General features: G+C 38.8%; 1 protein-coding gene across 1 annotated transcript in view; it reads right to left on the bottom strand.

Annotated features, from left to right (window-relative positions):
* wdr19 (WD repeat domain 19) overlaps positions 1-18,730 on the bottom strand; it is a 48,619-nt gene that overhangs the window by 4,008 nt on the left and 25,881 nt on the right. The window contains exons 22-36 of the mRNA XM_057843847.1: positions 17,685-17,831; positions 17,517-17,599; positions 17,363-17,446; positions 17,141-17,287; positions 16,883-17,007; positions 16,698-16,807; positions 14,645-14,713; positions 14,496-14,573; positions 14,101-14,197; positions 13,865-13,989; positions 9,993-10,074; positions 9,187-9,337; positions 6,220-6,343; positions 6,043-6,119; positions 1,466-1,582 (exon numbers count right to left, since the gene is read on the bottom strand). Of these exons, the coding sequence (XP_057699830.1) occupies positions 1,468-1,582; positions 6,043-6,119; positions 6,220-6,343; positions 9,187-9,337; positions 9,993-10,074; positions 13,865-13,989; positions 14,101-14,197; positions 14,496-14,573; positions 14,645-14,713; positions 16,698-16,807; positions 16,883-17,007; positions 17,141-17,287; positions 17,363-17,446; positions 17,517-17,599; positions 17,685-17,831 (1,614 nt within the window). The 3' untranslated portion in view covers positions 1,466-1,467. The remainder of the gene's footprint in view (positions 1-1,465; positions 1,583-6,042; positions 6,120-6,219; positions 6,344-9,186; positions 9,338-9,992; positions 10,075-13,864; positions 13,990-14,100; positions 14,198-14,495; positions 14,574-14,644; positions 14,714-16,697; positions 16,808-16,882; positions 17,008-17,140; positions 17,288-17,362; positions 17,447-17,516; positions 17,600-17,684; positions 17,832-18,730) is intronic.

Raw genomic sequence — 18,730 nt, 5'->3', positions numbered from 1 at the left:
GACGCCGATACATCTACGGTCTTTTTTTCCAAGATCACATCGCCCAATATACAGTAATAGGATAACTTGCAGTATGTTCACTGTTTGGGTAATGATCTATGTTAGGTGTTATTTTTGCACCACCTAGTGGCCTAGGTTACAAAAGTATGGAGGTAGATTTGTGTCTTTATTATTCCCAAAAAAAGTTGCTTCAATCAAAATACATATTTTCAACTAAAAAAGTCACTTCAATAAAAGAAATGTTTTTGAATGCAAAAATAAATTTAAAACAAAAAAATGCATTTGAAAACTTTTTCTTTGAATTTTTTTTTATTTTTTTTTATTGAAACTCCTTTTTTGATGGAAGTAATGTAGTTTGGCTAGGACATTTGTGTGTTTATTATTCAATAAAAAAATCTATGAAATTTGTTTTATTTTTGATTTGTAGTGATTTTTGTTTGAAGCAACTTATATTTTGAACGCAAAACTACCGGTACATTACTTCAATCAAAAAACCTGTTTCAATCAAAAAGTTTTCACTTTTTTTTTTTGATTGAAGTCAAGTTTTTTTGATTGAAAATATATATTTGGATTGAAGCGACTTTTTTTGGGGGGGGGGTTTGAATAATACAGACCCAAATCTACCTCTACACAAGAGATTTAGAAGAACTTCGAATATACAGGGGCTGGATAAAATAAGGGAAACGCCTTAAAAAAAATCAACAAAAACTTATTTAATATGGTGTAGGGCAACCTTTTGCGGCAATTACGGTCTCAGTTCTCCGAGGTATTGATTCATACAGTTGTGAATCGTTTCCAAAGGAATTTTAAGCTATTTAGTTAGATATCCTCTAACCTTTTTAGAGACGATGGCGGGGGAAATTGAAGTCTTAATTGAATCTTTAAAACTGACCATAAATGCTCAATAATGTTCAGGTCTGGAGATTGTGCCGGCCATGTGAGATGCCCAACTTCATTAGAATGTTCCTCATGCCATTCTTTAACAATTATGTTCAGTGATTATGATGCTAAAATGTTAGGTGTTTCCATTATTTTGTCCAACACTTGTATACTGTACATTTATAGAATGAGTGTTTCACTTGCCTTCCATAATTAACGTGCTCTAAAAAAAGTAGATTGGCCTAAAGTATCAGCTTACAAAATCTGTTTCAGACATTAGCAATCAGCTAAATTTAATTTGAAAATCGGTATTGGGCTTTGAAAATCCCATATTGGTCGACCTTTATTCGTGAGCCTCTACACATCTAAGCCTCTGACACCCACTTATAATTTTCATGATATTGCATCAATTTATTTGCAACAATCGTATCTTCATAGACTTGCGCAACTTGGATAATTAGCTTCCAGCTCCAATACATATAAAATAAAATATATTTCTAGCTTTAGTAATAATATTTGTTCCAAATAAGTGAAATGCCTCGCTTTCTGTGATATCATGCTGTGCGTGTTAAACATTGACTGTCACCTTCACTGATCCACTTGATCAGGCTGCAAGTATTTGGAACAATCCTTGATCTTCTTCAACTCCTGGGCACTCAAAGTCTCTGAGCACATGGGACAAACTGGGTCTGTCTCTAGTAATCTGAAATCATTCAGCCAAGATAGAACAGTCAGCCTGGTAAAATGCATTAATTCAAAGATTTATCTTTCAAACAATATAGCATATTTTTCGGACTATAAGTCACACCTGAGTTTAAGTTCCAAAAGCTATAAAATGCACAATGAAGAGGAAAAACATAGATAAGTTGCACCGGAGTATAAATTGCATTTTTGGGGGAAATTTATTTGATAAAATCCAACACCAAGAACAGACAGGTCACCTTGAAAGGCAATTTAAAATATAAATATAGGAAAAAGGGCTGAATAAGTGTACGGTATGCTAACGTTATGACGCATAAACAACGAACTGAGAACGGCCCGTTGTGTTAACATAACATAGCTATCAAGAGTTATTCAGGTAACTATAGCAAAAGAACATGATAAAAAGCAGAGGTGGGTAGAGTACCCAAAAAATTTTCTTCAAGTAAGAGTTGCATTTCTTCAAAATAATATTACTCAAGTAAAAGTGGTCATCCAAAAAATGTCCTCAAGTAAAAAAAAGTAAGTAACTACTCAGGTAAAGTAACATTGTGAGTAACTCCTTAACATATTTGTTTTTTTTTCTTTAAACAATTGTATTTTTTACTCAGCACAAAGTTATCTATATGAACTGTGATTATTAAACTGTACTATAACATATTACATAACCACATGAAGCCAAAGGAAAGACAACTACAACAACAACAACAAAAAACAATTCCGGCGAGAGAAAAAAATCTACAGAAATTAAGCATTATTGGTCCAAAGAGCAAGAGTGACCACTAGTGGAGAAAACATATTTGCGATTATGAAACTAAAAGGATCGTATCTCCAGTTTTCATGGTCATTCGGTGCCAAATAAAAGCTGGGAGAGAGATTAAAATCCGCGCTTTTGAGTCATGTTGACGGTGGTGCTCTATGTCAAATAATGCTGCAACGATTAGTTGATTAACTCGAGTAATTCTATTCGAAAAAAGCTTCAAATCAAATTTTGCTGCTTCTATGATTCGTTTAATTTGAATGATGTTGTAATGGTTTGTTTTGAAAGCGTTTGCATTTAGTTTGATTAATTTGGGTGGGTATACTGCCCTTTAGTGGCACGAGTGAATATGACAGAACTTATTTAATAGGGCTGAGTCCAGCTGCTCCCTGTTAAGACCATCATAAGTCTTTGTTAAGTTTTTTTTTTAACTAATATGATTGTTTATGCATTCATTATTTCGTTTAGAAGTAAATTTAGCCGTTTTTTAAGTGAATATGCGTTTGACCAATTTGTAAAAAAAAAAAAAAAAAAAAAAAGTCAGCATTTTATAGCATTTAAGCTAGCTGACTTTTGCTATGCAAGTTAGCCATTTGTTCTTTTGTTGTACTTACAGTGGGGCAAATAAGTATTTAGTCAACCACTAATTGTGCAAGTTCTCCCACCTGAAAATATTAGCGAGGCCTGTAATTGTCAACATGGGTAAACCTTAACCATGAGACACAGAATGTGGGGGGAAAAAAACAGAAAATCACATTGTTTGATTTTTGAAAAAATTATTTGCAAATCATGGTGGAAAATAAGTATTTGGTCAATACCAAAAGTTAATCTCATTACTTTGTTATGGAGCCTTTGTTGGCAATAACGGAGGCCAAACATTTTCTGTAACTCTTCACAAGCTTTTCACACACTGTTGCTGATATTTTGGCCCATTCCTCCATGCAGATCTCCTCTAGAGCAGTGATGTTTTGGGGCTGTCATTGGGCAACACGGACTTTCAACTCCCTCCACAGATTTTCTATGGGGTTGAGACCTGGAGACTGGCTAGGCCACTCCAGGACCTTGAAATGCTTCATACGAAGCCACTCCTTTGTTGCCCAGGCTGTGTGTTTGGGATCATTGTCATGCTGAAAGACCCAGCCACGTTTCATCTTCAAGGCGCTTGCTGATGGAAGGAGATTTTCACTCAAAATCTCTCGATACATGGCCCCATTCATTCTTTCCTTTACACAGATCAGTCGTCCTGGTCCCTTTGCAGAAAAAAAGCCCCAAAGCATGATGTTTCCACCCCCATGCTTCACAGTGGGTATGGTGCAATTAAGTATTCTTTTTCCTCCAAACAAGAGAACCTGTGTTTCTACCAAAAATTTCAATTTTGGTTTCATCTGACCATAACACATTCTCCCAATTCTCTGATGGATCATCCAAATGCTCTCTAGCGAACCACAGATGGGGCTGGACATGTACTGGCTTCAGCAGTGGGACACGTCTGGCAGTTCAGGATTTGAGTCCCCGGCGGCGCAATGAGTTACTGATAGTAGCCTTTGTTACTGTGGTCCCAGCTCTCTGTAGGTCATTCACTAGGTCATGGGATTTTTGCTCACCGTTCTTGTTATCAGTTTGACGCCATGGGGTGAGATCTTGCATGGAGCCCCAGATCAAGGCAGATTATCAGACGTCTTGTATGTCCCCCCCAGTGTTTCCCACAGGATTTTAGGAGACTGTGGTGGGAGGGTCTCTGACCCTCGGGGAAGGGTATGTGTGTACATTTTCAAGCCTGGTGTATCTCTTTAGGGCATTTTGAGACCACTGAATGTAATATAAATTGCAGTATGCGGTGTCGCCGGATCGCGCCAAATGCAGCAGAATGCAGCAGACAGTAGTCCCGTAGCCTGGTACACCAGACTCAGGGGCAATATGTTCCAATCCGCGGTAAATTCGGTTTTACATGACCAAAAACACATCGAGTCGCTAAAACCAACAGTCTGTCTCGCACTAGCCATGTTGAATATGTTGAAATGTCTCTCGCTAGTTTCTTGTCGCTTAACCGACGTCGCGTCAGCCCGTCGCTGATTGGCCCGCTCCGCTGTCTATTTGCTTTGGCTGGCTCCGCCCTGGAAATTTTTTTCTGCTTAATGGTGGCCAGACTCATACTCTGATAGCACAGCTATGAGTCTGGTGTACCAGGCGAGTAGTCCCGTCTATGAGCGCGACCTGTTGGCGCGTGTGTCTGTGTGTGTGCACGGGTAGTAGAGTGTAGTGGGCTACAGCTGTGTAATCGGCTGACTGACGCATCTGATTTTTATTATTTGGGGGTTTTTTTTCAGCCGGGGGTTGGGGGGGGGCAAACGTTTGGGCCCGCCACAGTCTCGTTCATTGGTGGGAAACACTGCCCCCGTTTTCTAATAACTGCTCCCACAGTTGATTTCTTTCCACAAAGCGTTTTACCTATTGCAGATTCAGGCTTCCCAGCCTGGTGCAGGTCTACAATTTTGTCTCTGGTGTCCTTCGACAGCTCTTTAGTCTTGGCCATAGTGGAGTTTGGAGTGTGACTGACAGAGCTTGTGGACAGGTGTCTTTCATACAGATAATGAGTTAAAACAAGTGCCATTAACACAGGTAACGAGTGGCGCCTCGTTAGACCTTCTTAGAAGAAGTTAGACCTCTTTGACAGCCAGAAATCTTGCTTGTTTGTAGGTGACCAAATACTTATTTTCCATCATGATTTGCAAATAAATTCTTTAAAAATCAAACAATGTGATTTTCTGTTTTTTTTTCCCCCCACATTCTGTCTCTCATGGTTGAGGTTTACCCATGTTGACACTTACAGGCCTCTCTACTCTTTTCAAGTACGAGAACTTGCACAATTAGTGGTTGACTAAATACTTTGCCACACTGTAGATCTTCATTTAATTGTTTTTTTTTTTATATATTGTTTGGGGCTAAGCTCAGGTATTTTAATTGAGTTTTAAATGTATGTATTGCTTTTGTGAAATGAAAGTGCAAATCTGCATAGTTTGAAGAAAAAAAATATTTTGTGTTTGCATTTAATGCTCTATCTTACCAAGCCAAAATAAATATTATTGTAAGCATCAATACTTTTTAAAATTTGTTTTACACCTCCTGAAATTTATTCTGCAACGTATTTAATGGTCATAATCCGATTACTCGATTATTCGGCCTAACTGATCGATAGATGAATCGATTACTTAAATAATTGATAGTTGCAGCCCTAATGTCAAACAATTAATTTTTTATGATGCTATAAAGATGTCACGTGATCTAACAGGCCGGCATGATCATAGAACGGCAAATTGAGTCTAATTGGGATAATGGAGTCATGTGATTATTATTGCGACGTCTCATTGGTGAAACTGGTTGAACCACTGTTGGCATCTCTGGCAAAAAAAAAAAAAAAAAAGTAGTAAAATCGTAGTAAAATCTAATATACAGAATAACAAGGAACATACTAGTATAACATATAGCAATGTGTTAATGACTTCACACATAACTCGCTCCAGAGTATAAGTCGAACCACTGGCCAAACTATGGAAAAAACTGACTTATAGTCCAAAAAATACGGTACTAAAACAAAGTTGTATAAGATAGTCAATTCATTTTGTGTCAGCAAAGTGTGTCAAATTATTTATAGCGGAAATTATAGACAGCTCTCCAAATAACAGTGTTTGTATCATGTCACTTACAAAATGAACTGCGAATAGAGCGCTGGAAATTCACAATGCGGACACACAGACCAGTCCTCTTTCAACATATGACGACCCTATCATTATGGTGATAGAGCAAAACAAAAGGCATTATGTGACTTTTGTGGAGGAACCCCCATATGTTAAAGTCAGCCCAATGAATGAGAGCGCACTCACAGTGGCAATGCAATAGGGCAAGTTGTTCTTGCAAGAGATGCACAGCAATTCATTCTGCGGAAGCTGGAAGCCACAGTAAGGACAGGGGGTTGTTTCCTCTTCCAACTCTGATGTATCTGGTCGCCTAACAGAGTTAAAGTCATGTTGTGATAGATGATCATAAGCTTTCTAACAGAATACAGTGGTATGAAAAAGTATCTGAACCTTTTGGAATTTCTCACATTTCTGCATAAAATCACTATCAAATGTGATCTGATCTTTGTCAAAATCACACTGATGAAAAATCAGTGTCTGCTTTAACTAAAACCACCCAAACATTTACACGTTTCCATATTTTTATGAGGGTAGTATGCAAACAATCACAGAAGGGGGAAAAATAAGTAAGTGAACCATCACATTTAATATTTTGTGGCCTCCCCTTTTGGCAGCAATAATTGTCTGGCAGACGACCTCAGGTTTTCCAGCAAAACATCCTGATAAACTTTTGAATTCATTCTTCCATTAATGATTGCAAGTTTTCCATGCCCTGAGGTAGCAAAACAGCCCCAAATCATGATGCTCCCTCCACCGTGTTGATGTTGGTGGGCTGTTCCATTTTTCCTTCTCACATGACATTGTGTGTTACTCCCAAACAATTCAACTTTGATTTCATCAGTCCACAAAAAAAACAAAATGCCAAAACTTCTGTGGAGTGTCCAAGTGCCTTTCTGCAAACATTAAAAGAGCAACAATGTTTTTTTGACAGCAGTGGCTTCCTCCTTGGAGTAGCACCATGAACACCATTCTTGGCCATAGTTTTACACAAGTTGATGTGTGTACAGATATTGGACTGTGCCAGTGATTTCTGTAAATCTTAAGCAGACACTCTAGGGTTCTTTTCTACCTCTCTTGGTATTCTGCGCTCAACTCTTGGTGTCATCTTTGGTGGATGGCCACTCCTTTGGAGAGAAGCAACAGTTCCAAACTCTCTCCATTTGTAGACAACTTCTCTGTTTATCGATTGATGAACATCCAGATTTTTAGAGAACTTTATACAACTCAACAATCATTGATCACTGGTCATCATACAGCTCTTTTGACAGAGCCATGATGCACATTAGACAATGCTTCTCATCAAAACACTTCTTACCAGGTGTGTGGTTTTATAGTGGGCAGGGCAGCTTTAAACCACTCATCAATGATTGGGCACACACCTGACTTAAATTATTTGGTAAAAATTGGTTTCAATTGCTTTTTAAAGAGCATACGACAGGAGAAAAAAAGTCTTAAATAGCATTATTATGTGATTTAGAATCATATTTTGAGACGATTCAACTATATACAAAGCAAAGCGCAGATGACAAGAAATTAGTCTTTTAATCTGCCGGTTAGACACGCCTACCATTATAGGGCTCTACCGTCCCCAACAGGTGGATGACGTCAGCGGGAGACTGGGTTCATCTGTTTTACTATTCAGCCTATTGAGGGGGAATTATTCAGAACGAGGAAAACGCGACGAAGAGAGCCGCAAAATGTCATTGTTTCAGTCTCTCTACTCCAATATTTTTACAGGATATTCTTTTTATCCAAATATTTTTCCCCAATAGCTAAATAAATGGCATGGCCATGACACATAACAGTCTTGTGCTAAATGGGATATGAAATGATAAAAATGCACTTATTCAGGACAACGTGGCAAAAATACTCCATAATGGCCAAAACTGTCGACATCACCTTTACTGTCGCACCTCCCGAACGATATTTCATGACACCTAAATCGGACATATGTCATTTCCCTTCCCTGGCTTCAGAGAATGTAAACAAACCAAGAGGCGTGACAGCTAGCCGACATGCTAACCCGAACCGAGTGATGTTTCAAAGTCTTCGAAGCGGAAAATCACACATAACTAGCCCGGATTATTTGACATGACGACTGGGTTGTTGACTGTCTTTGCGGATCGGCAAACCACCCGGCGGAGAGCAATTTACAGCTCGTTCCCTGGAGGAGGGCGGCTGCAGTTGTGGTGACGCTAACGTGCAGCTAATGTGCATGATGAGAGCTTTTTACATGCCTATCAATGATCAAACGTAAGTAGTCCTTTATTTAAAGAAAGTTTGTAGTGTTTACTTTGTAATCGCTGTATTCGTATTTGACATAATACAAAACAAGATGTTTACTCACTTCCTCGTAAGTCCAATGGTCCCACAGTAGTAGGGCCTGTTTTGGCCAATATCCACGGTGAATGGGAACCTTTTGAAACTCCAAAAAGGCACACACGCCTCTCCCTCATACAGCAAGATTTTTCTGCAGCCGTTTGGCTGGCGTGATGCAAAAAATAAACCTATTAATCCACAAAATCAGTTGAATCCTTAGTCCTCATACACAACAGTACGGTTGTATAGTGAAGAGGACGCCTTCATCCGTACACGTCACAGTGCCCTCCTCCTCAATGCAAGACCGAAGCCGGAAGTCACTCATTTTCATGGCGCGGGATTAAAAAAACTAAATAAATATAGCGATCGCTTCCACACACATCCAAGCGGTCCATATCATTCAGGAGCATAAAATACCGCGTGTATTATGAAATAAACATGCTTTTTCGTGTCACATGCACTTTAAGTCTCCTTCGGCAGAGGGTTCACTTACTTTTTTTTCCTCCTTCTGGCATTGTTTGCATGCTATCCTCAATAAAATATGAAAACCTAGAAATGTTTGGGTGGTTTTAGTTAAAGCAGACAGTTTTTTTATCTGTGTGATTTTGACAAAGATCAGATCCCATTTGATGGTGATTTTAAGCAGAAATGTGAGAATCGGTATCGGTCCTGAAAAACCCATATCGGTCAATCTCCAGTCAGAATTACAACAGTAATTTTGTTGCAAATTAAGGTCCCCATTTGAGCACACAAATCAGTACACTGTATATGTGATTGTGTGTGGTATGTGAACTTACTTTACGTGTAGACAAGAGTTGGTTTTAATTTGCTTACCGAACCATAGCCTCGATTTTCTTCCTGTAGTTCTGGTGTATTTCGTTTCGGTACTCGGGGCGCATCAGCATAGCGGCAAAGCCAAAAGCAGAGTTCTTCAACCCAGCTCGATGACATTCAATAACAGCCGATGTCAGAATGGGCACAACATCTGTAGCAACGCAACACACAGTTCAGACTTCATTCAAGGATTTCTGCAGGTATTCCAGCTTCCTTCTCCACTCCAATGGATGTTGAATTGAAGTATCGTATTTTTTCGGCCTATAAGTCACTTTTTTTTTTTCAGTGTTTGCCTGGGCCTGCGACTTATACTCAGGTGCGCCTTGTATATTGATGCTTTTACAAGAGGCGTGCCCTTAAACGTCAAGTTGGTGCAGTTGTTCAAAAGCAACACTGAAGATGGAGACTTGAATGGATTTGGAAGTGACTTGGAATGAGATTGAGAGTTTGTTTCTTTTATCGTTATCTGAATAACTGCTAATATGTTATGAGATGCCTATTTAGTACTTTATTCCGTGTTTTATTACAGCTATAATGTGTAATGTTTGTGCTTGGTCTCTGATTAAATAAAGTGACCTCCCCAAAATTCAACTTATACTACAGTGTGACTTTTCCTTTTTTTTACCCTCTTTTTGTGCATTTTATTCTTTGGCTGGTGCGACTTTTACTCAGTGTGACGTATAGTCTGAAAAAATTAAAATGCTTTTCATTGTGAAAAGGAATGCTTGTTCGCAAAATGGTACACTACGTAAAAATTAAATCAATATAATTAAATTAAAATAGCTACATTGTGTGTGATGACTTACGTGCAGGAAACTTGCTGATATTTTTGCTCACACGAATGAGCATACGTGCCCCTTTTAGGTGGTCTCTTCTCTTTATATGGATCTGTTAAGAAACACATTTTTGAACAGTTAAACAGTCAAGTCAGCATTATTATCCTAATAAGAGAAATTAATTGCACAATTTTCAATCCTTAGACAAGGGGTGGGCAAACCAGTCCTCAATGCTGTGGATCTTGGTCTTTTTTACAACTGATTCAGCAGAGGCAGTTCAACCAATCAGGGGTCCCAAGAAACAAGAAGCACCTGACTGCAATCAACTGAAACCCCAGATTGGTGAAAAGGTGTCCCCTTTTTGGGTTGCAACAAAAACCGGCACACACTGCGGCTCTTTGTGGAATAGTTTGCCCACCCTGGCTTAGACAGATTAACTGTACTCTTACCCCCGAGTTACACAGCATAAGTCACGGCTCTGGTCCATCTGCCATTCCCTGGCAAATGTAATTCGCAATCATTGTAATCGATGTGTGTAGTGACACAGCCCATATTGCATTGCATCTCTGTTGCGTCGGTTCTCTGGCGGTTCAAGTGGATACGCAAGTCTTCTTTTTTTGACGGATGCCACAAGCAAGACACAACTAACCGGCATAGAACAGCACGAGCGGCAGGAGAAGTTCTATCTGGCTACTGAATAACATTTTTCGCGGATTTTCAAAATAAAATAAAGTCAATATATTAAAATGTTCTTCATGTGATAATGGGGCCAAGGTTCAACTCAACATTCAGGAGACCTTTTACAATCAAAAGTCAGTCAATATAGATGATAAAAAATAGGGTTGTTCCGATCATGTTTTTTTGCTCCCGATCCGATCCCGATCGTTTTAGTTTGAGTGTCTGCCGATCCCGATATTTCCCGATCCGATTGCTTTTTTTTTGCTCCCAATTCAATTCCAATCATTCCAGATAATTTTTCCCGATCATATACATTTTGGCAATGCATTAAGAAAAAAATGAATAAAACTCGGACGAATATATACATTCAACATACAGTACATAAGTACTGTATTTGTTTATTATGACAATAAATCCTCAAGATGGCATTTACATTACTTTCTGTGAGAGGGATCCACGGATAGAAAGACTCGTAATTCTTAAAGGATAAATGTGACTTTGTATATTGTGACTAAATATTGCCATCTAGTGTATTTGTTGAGCTTTCAGTAAATGATACTGTAGCCATTTAACTGTTCTGCCCAAATGCATGATGGGAAGTGCAACCATGACTGTGCGTAGTGACACCAATTGATACATCTTCTCTGCGTTGAGAAATAACATATGGTGTTAAGAAAAAGATCAACTACTACCTTTCTTCCCCACATTGCTTCCCACAATATTTTTAATAGTTGAGAGGGGCATTTTAAGGCTTTAGCCAATTAAATAAAGGCTCCAAAGACTGCCTAAATTCACTCTACTCATTTTACACTGCCTTTTAGCTCTATATATAGGTAAAACGGCGCCTTTATAGATTGAATGTGACAATGCGTGAGTGGGTCCTGCAGCGCATGCGTTAATTGCATTAAATATTTTAACGTGATTGATTTTTTAAAAACTAATTAGCGCCGTTAACGCGATAAATTTGACAGTCCCCTTTTAAGCCAAAACTAAAGACTCTGGATGAGTGTAAGACATTTTGTCTGTCACGTGAAATACAATTAGAAAACGATTTAAATAAAATATATATATTTAAAAAAGGCATGTCCGATATTTTTTTGCCGATTCCGATACTTTGAAAATAACGTGATCGGACCCGATCGATTATAAAAAAAAGTAATTTTGGATGTCCAAAACAATACAATGACTACGCACGCATCTTTTTTAATTTAATCATAAGAAAAAAGCAAGAAAAGAGAGACCTCTCTAGCTGAAGCACTGGGAGTGGATGGTATATTCATTCAACTGTTCATTATTAAATAACGCATGTACGCCTGTAAATTTGAGTGTATGGATGTTTGATTGTCGCATGTTAAATAAAGTAAATGACAGAGCACTGCTGACTAACTTTATTTTTGTATCCGAGGAAGGCAAACAAGGATATATATACACTGCCGATGGTTTGTATGCAATGCGGGTGTTTCTGTAAACCGCCCAACTCATTTAATGTCTCACAGTGTGTTGATGCTACGGATCGGTATGCATGCGTGCCGAATCTGGTGTAACTCCGGGGTTACAGTAAGTAATTAGCACTCCCAATCTTAAATTTCAAAAATAAAAATTTCATAAATATTAAGCATTCACTGAATTGCTCTATTGTGTCACAATTATTCATTTTGAATTGTTTTTATTTTAGCGCTGTCAAACGATTAAAAAAATCTGATCTAGTTAATCATATGTCAACTGTGTGATTAATCATGATTAATCACATTTCCCTTGGGATGAATAAAGTTGCTCTTCAGGAAAAAAATCTAGGAAAATACTATAATTGACTTTTTAAAAAAAATTTAAGATGAAATGTATGATGTGTGAATGAATTACTACTTAACCAAATAGAGTTTTAAAATTTTATTTAACAACTCAGCTCAAATAAAATAATAAATAAAATAAATTGCATGATACAGCAAAGAGCTTTAACAGATTAAAATGCCTCAGACTAACAATGTGGCTCAAGTACCGTTTGGCATATTACCCAAAATTAACTGCCAATTTAAAGAGCAGACAAGCACAATACAGTAACAATAGCTAGTGTTTCAAAAAATGTGTAAACAACTTGTCTGTTAAATTGAACATTTCACACAAATAAATGAAGCATTTGCAGTTTTACACTAAATGGCCTGAAAGCTGTGTGAGATATAAAAAAAAAAAAATTGTCAATTTTCACACACTTAACTGAAAAACATTACACTAAACTGTGTGTAAAGGTGTTTAGAAACACTGCTTAAGTTAGCCAGTCATACTCTTTTTTTTTTTTAACCAACTGCTCAGGCAAACTAGCTTGTTGACATTTTCAGATAACAGAGCAGACCTTTTCTTTTGAACACTGTGCTCTGTCAAAGAAAACAGTCTCTCACAAGGAACGGTTGTGGCAGGTGTGACCAGATACTTTTTTTTGCATGGATCAGCTTACTGTGGGCACCACTGTGCGCAGACCACCACTGTAGTGGACATGAGTCCATGCTGGCACTGCCTTGTACCTGTCTAGTGGTTTGTTGTTGTTGTCTTTGGATTTTCAACGCCCTCATCTTCGACTATGTTAATGGGTCTACACTCTACAGTCTCTGTCTACCCATGTAGCGATAGCAGTAGTCAACCTACATGTTGTCTTTTGTTGACAAGTCCGAGTCCGCACTCTACCAGTGTAGCTTGATGAGTGCGGCTTGTTTCCCGCAGTGTTAGCGTCATTGCTAACACTAACTGTGCCCGAAGGTGGTACTTTAGCCTGGTTGAGCTTCGATCGAACGACAGTTCATTACATCAGTATGTGCACACAACTTTGGTTTTATCCAGATTTCCATTAGGCAGCTTTTTAAAACGGAATTTGGTCATCATCCTCACTCATCGTGGCTGGCTGCATTATGTCCTGCATTGCCACCCGGAGAATGTAAACATCAGTGTGTGGGACTACGGGAGACAGTTGTGGCCAAACTTAGTCTGAGCGGTAAATTGAATTTTTTTTTTTTTTTAATACGTTAATATTTCCAAATGAATCATGGTCGTTAACGCATTATTGTTGACAGGCCTAATTTACTTATTTTTTTATTCATTTTAAAAATGTAGTACTTGGCGATAAGGCAAAAACTACCTTAATTAGAGAAGGCTACAGAAGAAGTGAACCCATTTTAAAAGTATCAGCACTTTTACAAATGTTTGCCTACCAATGGTGTTTGTTTATCAGTACTCACTTTTCCCAGCAAGTAGGAGTGCAGGATCATCAGGTTTGTAGCCATTTCTGCAGGAATTTTTATCTTATGGGCTTGCAGCTGTGTGTACATGCTGAACAGCACATTGTGGGAGCTGCGATAGTTACCTGGTAGAGACACAAGAAACTCAGCAACAAATCAATCAGGATAAGACTTGATTTGTCACTTCTTAGGATATGATAGGAGGTAAACTGCTTTTGTGGTGGAAGTGCTCATACCAGCATTCTGCTCTTCCCTAGCAATGATAATGGCAGTGCGAGCTGCCTCCCTGTATTGCTGCAGTGCCATGTAGAGACGGAACAGGTACTTGGCATCCTGTATTTTATAAATTAAAACAAAAAAGGCAAACACATTCATTACATCATTTAAATTCTGCAACCACACACTGCTGAGGTAGAGGCAATTGAATGATAATTGTTAGGCAGCTAGTAGTCCTTATAAATGCAATGTAATTGCTATGTAATTGCAGCAATTAAAACCTGAGGGTAATTACCTACGTATCAGCTTTTTTGTTATAACACACGAGACTAAGTGGGTATTTAAACAGTATAGGCTGGGAATGTTAAAGTAAAATAAAAGGGAAAAAAGGAAATGATATTTGAGTAATTATCACCTTTGGGATGCCATCACTCTCCCCCATAAGGTATTCGATTAGTAAATTAGTCAGGGATGTATCCTTGGCTTGGCCCACCTGTCAACAAAAACACAATATTTGTCAATGTTGATATCAGTAATATCTCACTGAACACGCTAATCACTCACTGTCTCAATGGCCATGTCCAAAGCCAGACTGTCCTCTGTGTTAGGACACTTCAGGAAGTGCTTCAAAGCCTGATGTAGACATCGATTTGGTAACATCCAGTGATTCAGGAAATTTACAAATGACAATTCAGAATAGTTAAACGCACATCCACTAGAGGGCAGAAGGTACAATTAACATGTGTTTCATTTGGTTTTCATTCTAACAACATCCATTAATCTCCTGTGCCGCTTATCCTCACGAGGGTCCTAACTCGCGGGGGTGCTGGAGCCTATCCCAGCTACACTGCTGGCCAAAAGTATTGGCACCCCTGCAATTGTGTCAGATAATGCTCAATTTCTCCCAGAACATGATTGCAATTACAAATGCTTTAGTAGTAAAATCTTAATTTAATTTGCTTGCAATGAAAAAACAAAAAAGAGAATGGGAAAAAAAATATGAATCATTATCATTTTACACAAAACTCCAAAAATTGGCTGGACAAAGGTATTGGCACCCTTTGAAAAATCATGTGATGTTTCTCTAATTTGTGTAATTAACAGCACCTGTTACTTACCTGTGGCACATAACAGGTGGTGGCATTAACTAAATCACACTTGCAGCCAGTTAAAGTGGATTAAAGTTGATTCAATCTCGGTCCTGTGTCCTTATGTGTACCACATTGAGCATGGAGAAAAGAAAGAAGACCAAATAACTGTCTGAGGACTTGAGGAAAATTATGAGGAAGCATGGGCAATCTCAAGGCTACAAGTCCATCTCCAAAGACCTGAATGTTCCTGTGTCTACCGTCCGCAGTGTCATCAATAAGTGTAAAGCCCATGGCACTGTGGCTAACCTCCCTAGATGTGGATGGGAAAGAAAAATTGAAGAGAGATTTCAATGAAAGATTGTGTGGATGGTGGATAAAGAACCATGACTAACATCAAACAAGTTCAAGCTGTCTTGCAGTCGGAGGGTACAACAGTGTCAACCCGTACTATCCGTCGGCGTCTGAATGAGAGGGGACTCTATGGTAAGATACCCAGGAAGACCCCACTTCTGACCCAGAGACTTAAAAAAAGCCAGGCTGGAGTTTGCCAAAACACCTGAGAAAGCCTAAAACATTTTGGAAGAATGTTCTCTGGTCAGATGAGACAAAAGTAGAGCTTTTTGGGAAAAGGCATCAACATAGAGTTCACAGGGGGAAAAAAAAGAGGCCTTCAAAGAAAAAAAAACGGTCCCCACAGTCAAACATGGCAGGGGTTCCCTGATGTTTTGGGGTTGCTGTGCTACCTCTGGCACTGGACTGCTTGAACTTGTGCATGGCATTATGAAGTCTGAAGACTACCAACTAATTCTGCAGCATAATGTAGGGCCCAGTGTGAGAAAGCTGGGTCTTCCTCAGAGTCTTCCATCAGGAAAATGACCCAAAACACACTTCAAAAAGCACTAGAAAATGGTTTGAGAGAAAGCACTGAAGACTTCTAAAGTGGCAAGCAATTAGTCCAGACCTGAATCCCAAGAACACCTGTGGAGAGATCTGAAAATGGCAGTTTTGAGAAGGCACCCTTCAAATCTTAAGAGACCTGGAGCAGTTGGCCAAAGAAGAAGGGTCTAAAATTCCAGCAGAGCATTTTTTTTCATTCTCTTGTGTTTTTTCATTGCAAGCAAAATAAATGAAGATATTACTACCAAAGCATTTGTAATTGTAATAATTTTCTGGGAGAAATTGAGCATTATCTGACAGAATTGCAGGGGTGACGATACTTTTGGCCAGCAGTGTAACTATGAAGTAATGGTAATGTGAGTGTTCAGTTTTGTGTGTAATTAAACAGGCACAGATTTCACACTCAGTAAATGCACTCCAGATAAACGTAAGGAGACATAATATAAAGAATAGTCTACTGTATATGTGCCTTAAGTAAATTGAAAATAACTGTTGTACCCCAGCGCTTCTATTATATTTTTCTCTTTATTGTGTTCAGCTGTCCATTCGTGACTATAAAGATAATTCCTGACATTCTAGGATGTGTGTTGACCTAGACGTGTAAGTGGAAAGTAGTGACAAGCTCTTACCCTGCTGTATTGTCCACACTTCTGAAAGAACTTGCCAGCTTGGAGGTGGTTCTTCTCTGCCTCAAAATAAAGAGCGATACTCTGATAATCCTCCAGTGTTGCATCAGAGCCTGGTGAACACACACAGCAGCAGTTGCAAAGTAATGAATGAATGTACCCGATCACAAAATTTGACACTCACTTACCGATGATGTCCGCATAGACCTCCATCTGTCTGTGCTGCTGCGCTAGCTGGAAAGCTTCATCATTGCATTGAGAGAGAACAAGGAAGTGGATGGCCGAGCCATAGTCATTTAGTGACAGGAAAAACCTGAAAAGTCACATATCTATCTTAAGTGTTTTTACGATTATACAAAAATGAGATTTTTTTCTGTTTTTTTTGTAAAAGAACCTCTTGTATTGAATCTCAGTAGACTATAAACCTAACCACTCCTTTGTCGCACCTGGCCACCATCTTTGCTCCCTCAATGCTCTGCGTCTCTCTGACAATGCGAACAGCACCTTCTGGGTTCTTCAGGTGATCCAGCAGTACGCGAGTAACATTGTCCCAGTCTTTAGCACTACCGTAGGCTTGTGCTGCCTCCTTATAACTGGTGAACATAGAAGCCATTACATTGGCTTGCTTTGCTTAAACTAAAATAGTAGAGACATCAAGAAGAACCTACTTGCCATCCGCCTCCTTGGCTTTAGCATATTGCAGGTGGATCTTGGAAGAAGTGACATTAGGCAGCAACTCTCCAACCTTTGCCCTGAAAGTTTTATTAGGAAGCACTTGAGACCTACAGGTTTGAGTTTTGGTGTTTTCAGGCCTTGTCTCACCAGTTTTTGCAGCGAATATAAACCGATGCTGCCTTGTCATAACACTGTCCTTTTTCATAGAGCTGAGCAGCTTCAGAGAATTGCTGTGACACACAAAAACTATTACTCTAAACACAGAATTATATTGCAGTTGTTTATATGAATTAGTCACTAGAAACCAACTCTTACCTTCATGCTTTCTAATATGGCTGCACATTCTTTCTTTAGGACTCTACTTGGGTGCTGAATAGCCTGTGCCACACCTCTTCTTATGTCGCCCATTCGAATAGACATCCTGGCTACACCTGCATGGCACACTTCATCATGCTCCTGGAACTGCAGCCCAATATTAAGGATAAGTGAGTAAACAACAGGGAAAACCAATATGCAAAACACATAAATAAACGCAGTATTTCATAGAGCTGTACCAATCTGATTACGTCATCTCTTACTCTCGCTCCTGCTGCTCTTTGTTGGTCAGGCAGTGCACTAGAGTGTGTTATCAAAGTACCAATGATTGACAGACGTTAATTTTTGATCTTGCCAGAGACGCTTGGAAGCCGAAACTTCAAAGCGCCATATGCGTCAATCATCGTTTAACTTGTTAAATAGTTGCTGTGGCAACTCATTGTGTGTAAGTGAGCAGCTTGAGCGGATTTAAGTGAACTCACTCAATGAAGCATTTAATAAAGAGAAACATTTTTCTACTTAATTCTTGTTTAAGAATAATTTGGTGGGACAGTCGCATGTTTAAAACTTACTTAACTAACTTACTTATCATAATTATTACATTTGAAGTGGTTATTTGTTAAATTTATATTTATTAAAATATATATATGGCGGAAAACACTCAGGTGACTTGAAGTTCCGCTCTGAGACCCCCAATTTAGCCAACTTTCAAAATTGTCCGATATGCATGTGTGATACATCATTGGAAAGCTTAAAATCTCAATATTCAGATTCAGATTCAGATTCAGAATATTTAGAATAGGAGGGCATTTTTTAAAAAATGTTTTTTAAACAGCAAAACCCTATCTGGAGGTGTGAGGACGCGAGAGCAGAATTACAGACGCCATGACTTTAACGAGATATTATCCAGTACTTACCTTGTTTCGATCCAAAAACTCCATGGGGCATGTATCACTGAGTGTCAAGACACAGCTGTGAATGGCCACAGCTGGATTTTGTTGGTATTTTATGGGTGAAACATGGTAATATAACAAGGGTCGCGATGC

This window comes from Corythoichthys intestinalis, chromosome 8 (genome assembly GCF_030265065.1).
Source record: "Corythoichthys intestinalis isolate RoL2023-P3 chromosome 8, ASM3026506v1, whole genome shotgun sequence".
Lineage (NCBI taxonomy): Eukaryota > Metazoa > Chordata > Actinopteri > Syngnathiformes > Syngnathidae > Corythoichthys > Corythoichthys intestinalis.
This window is presented reverse-complemented; position numbering and strand designations above follow the sequence as displayed.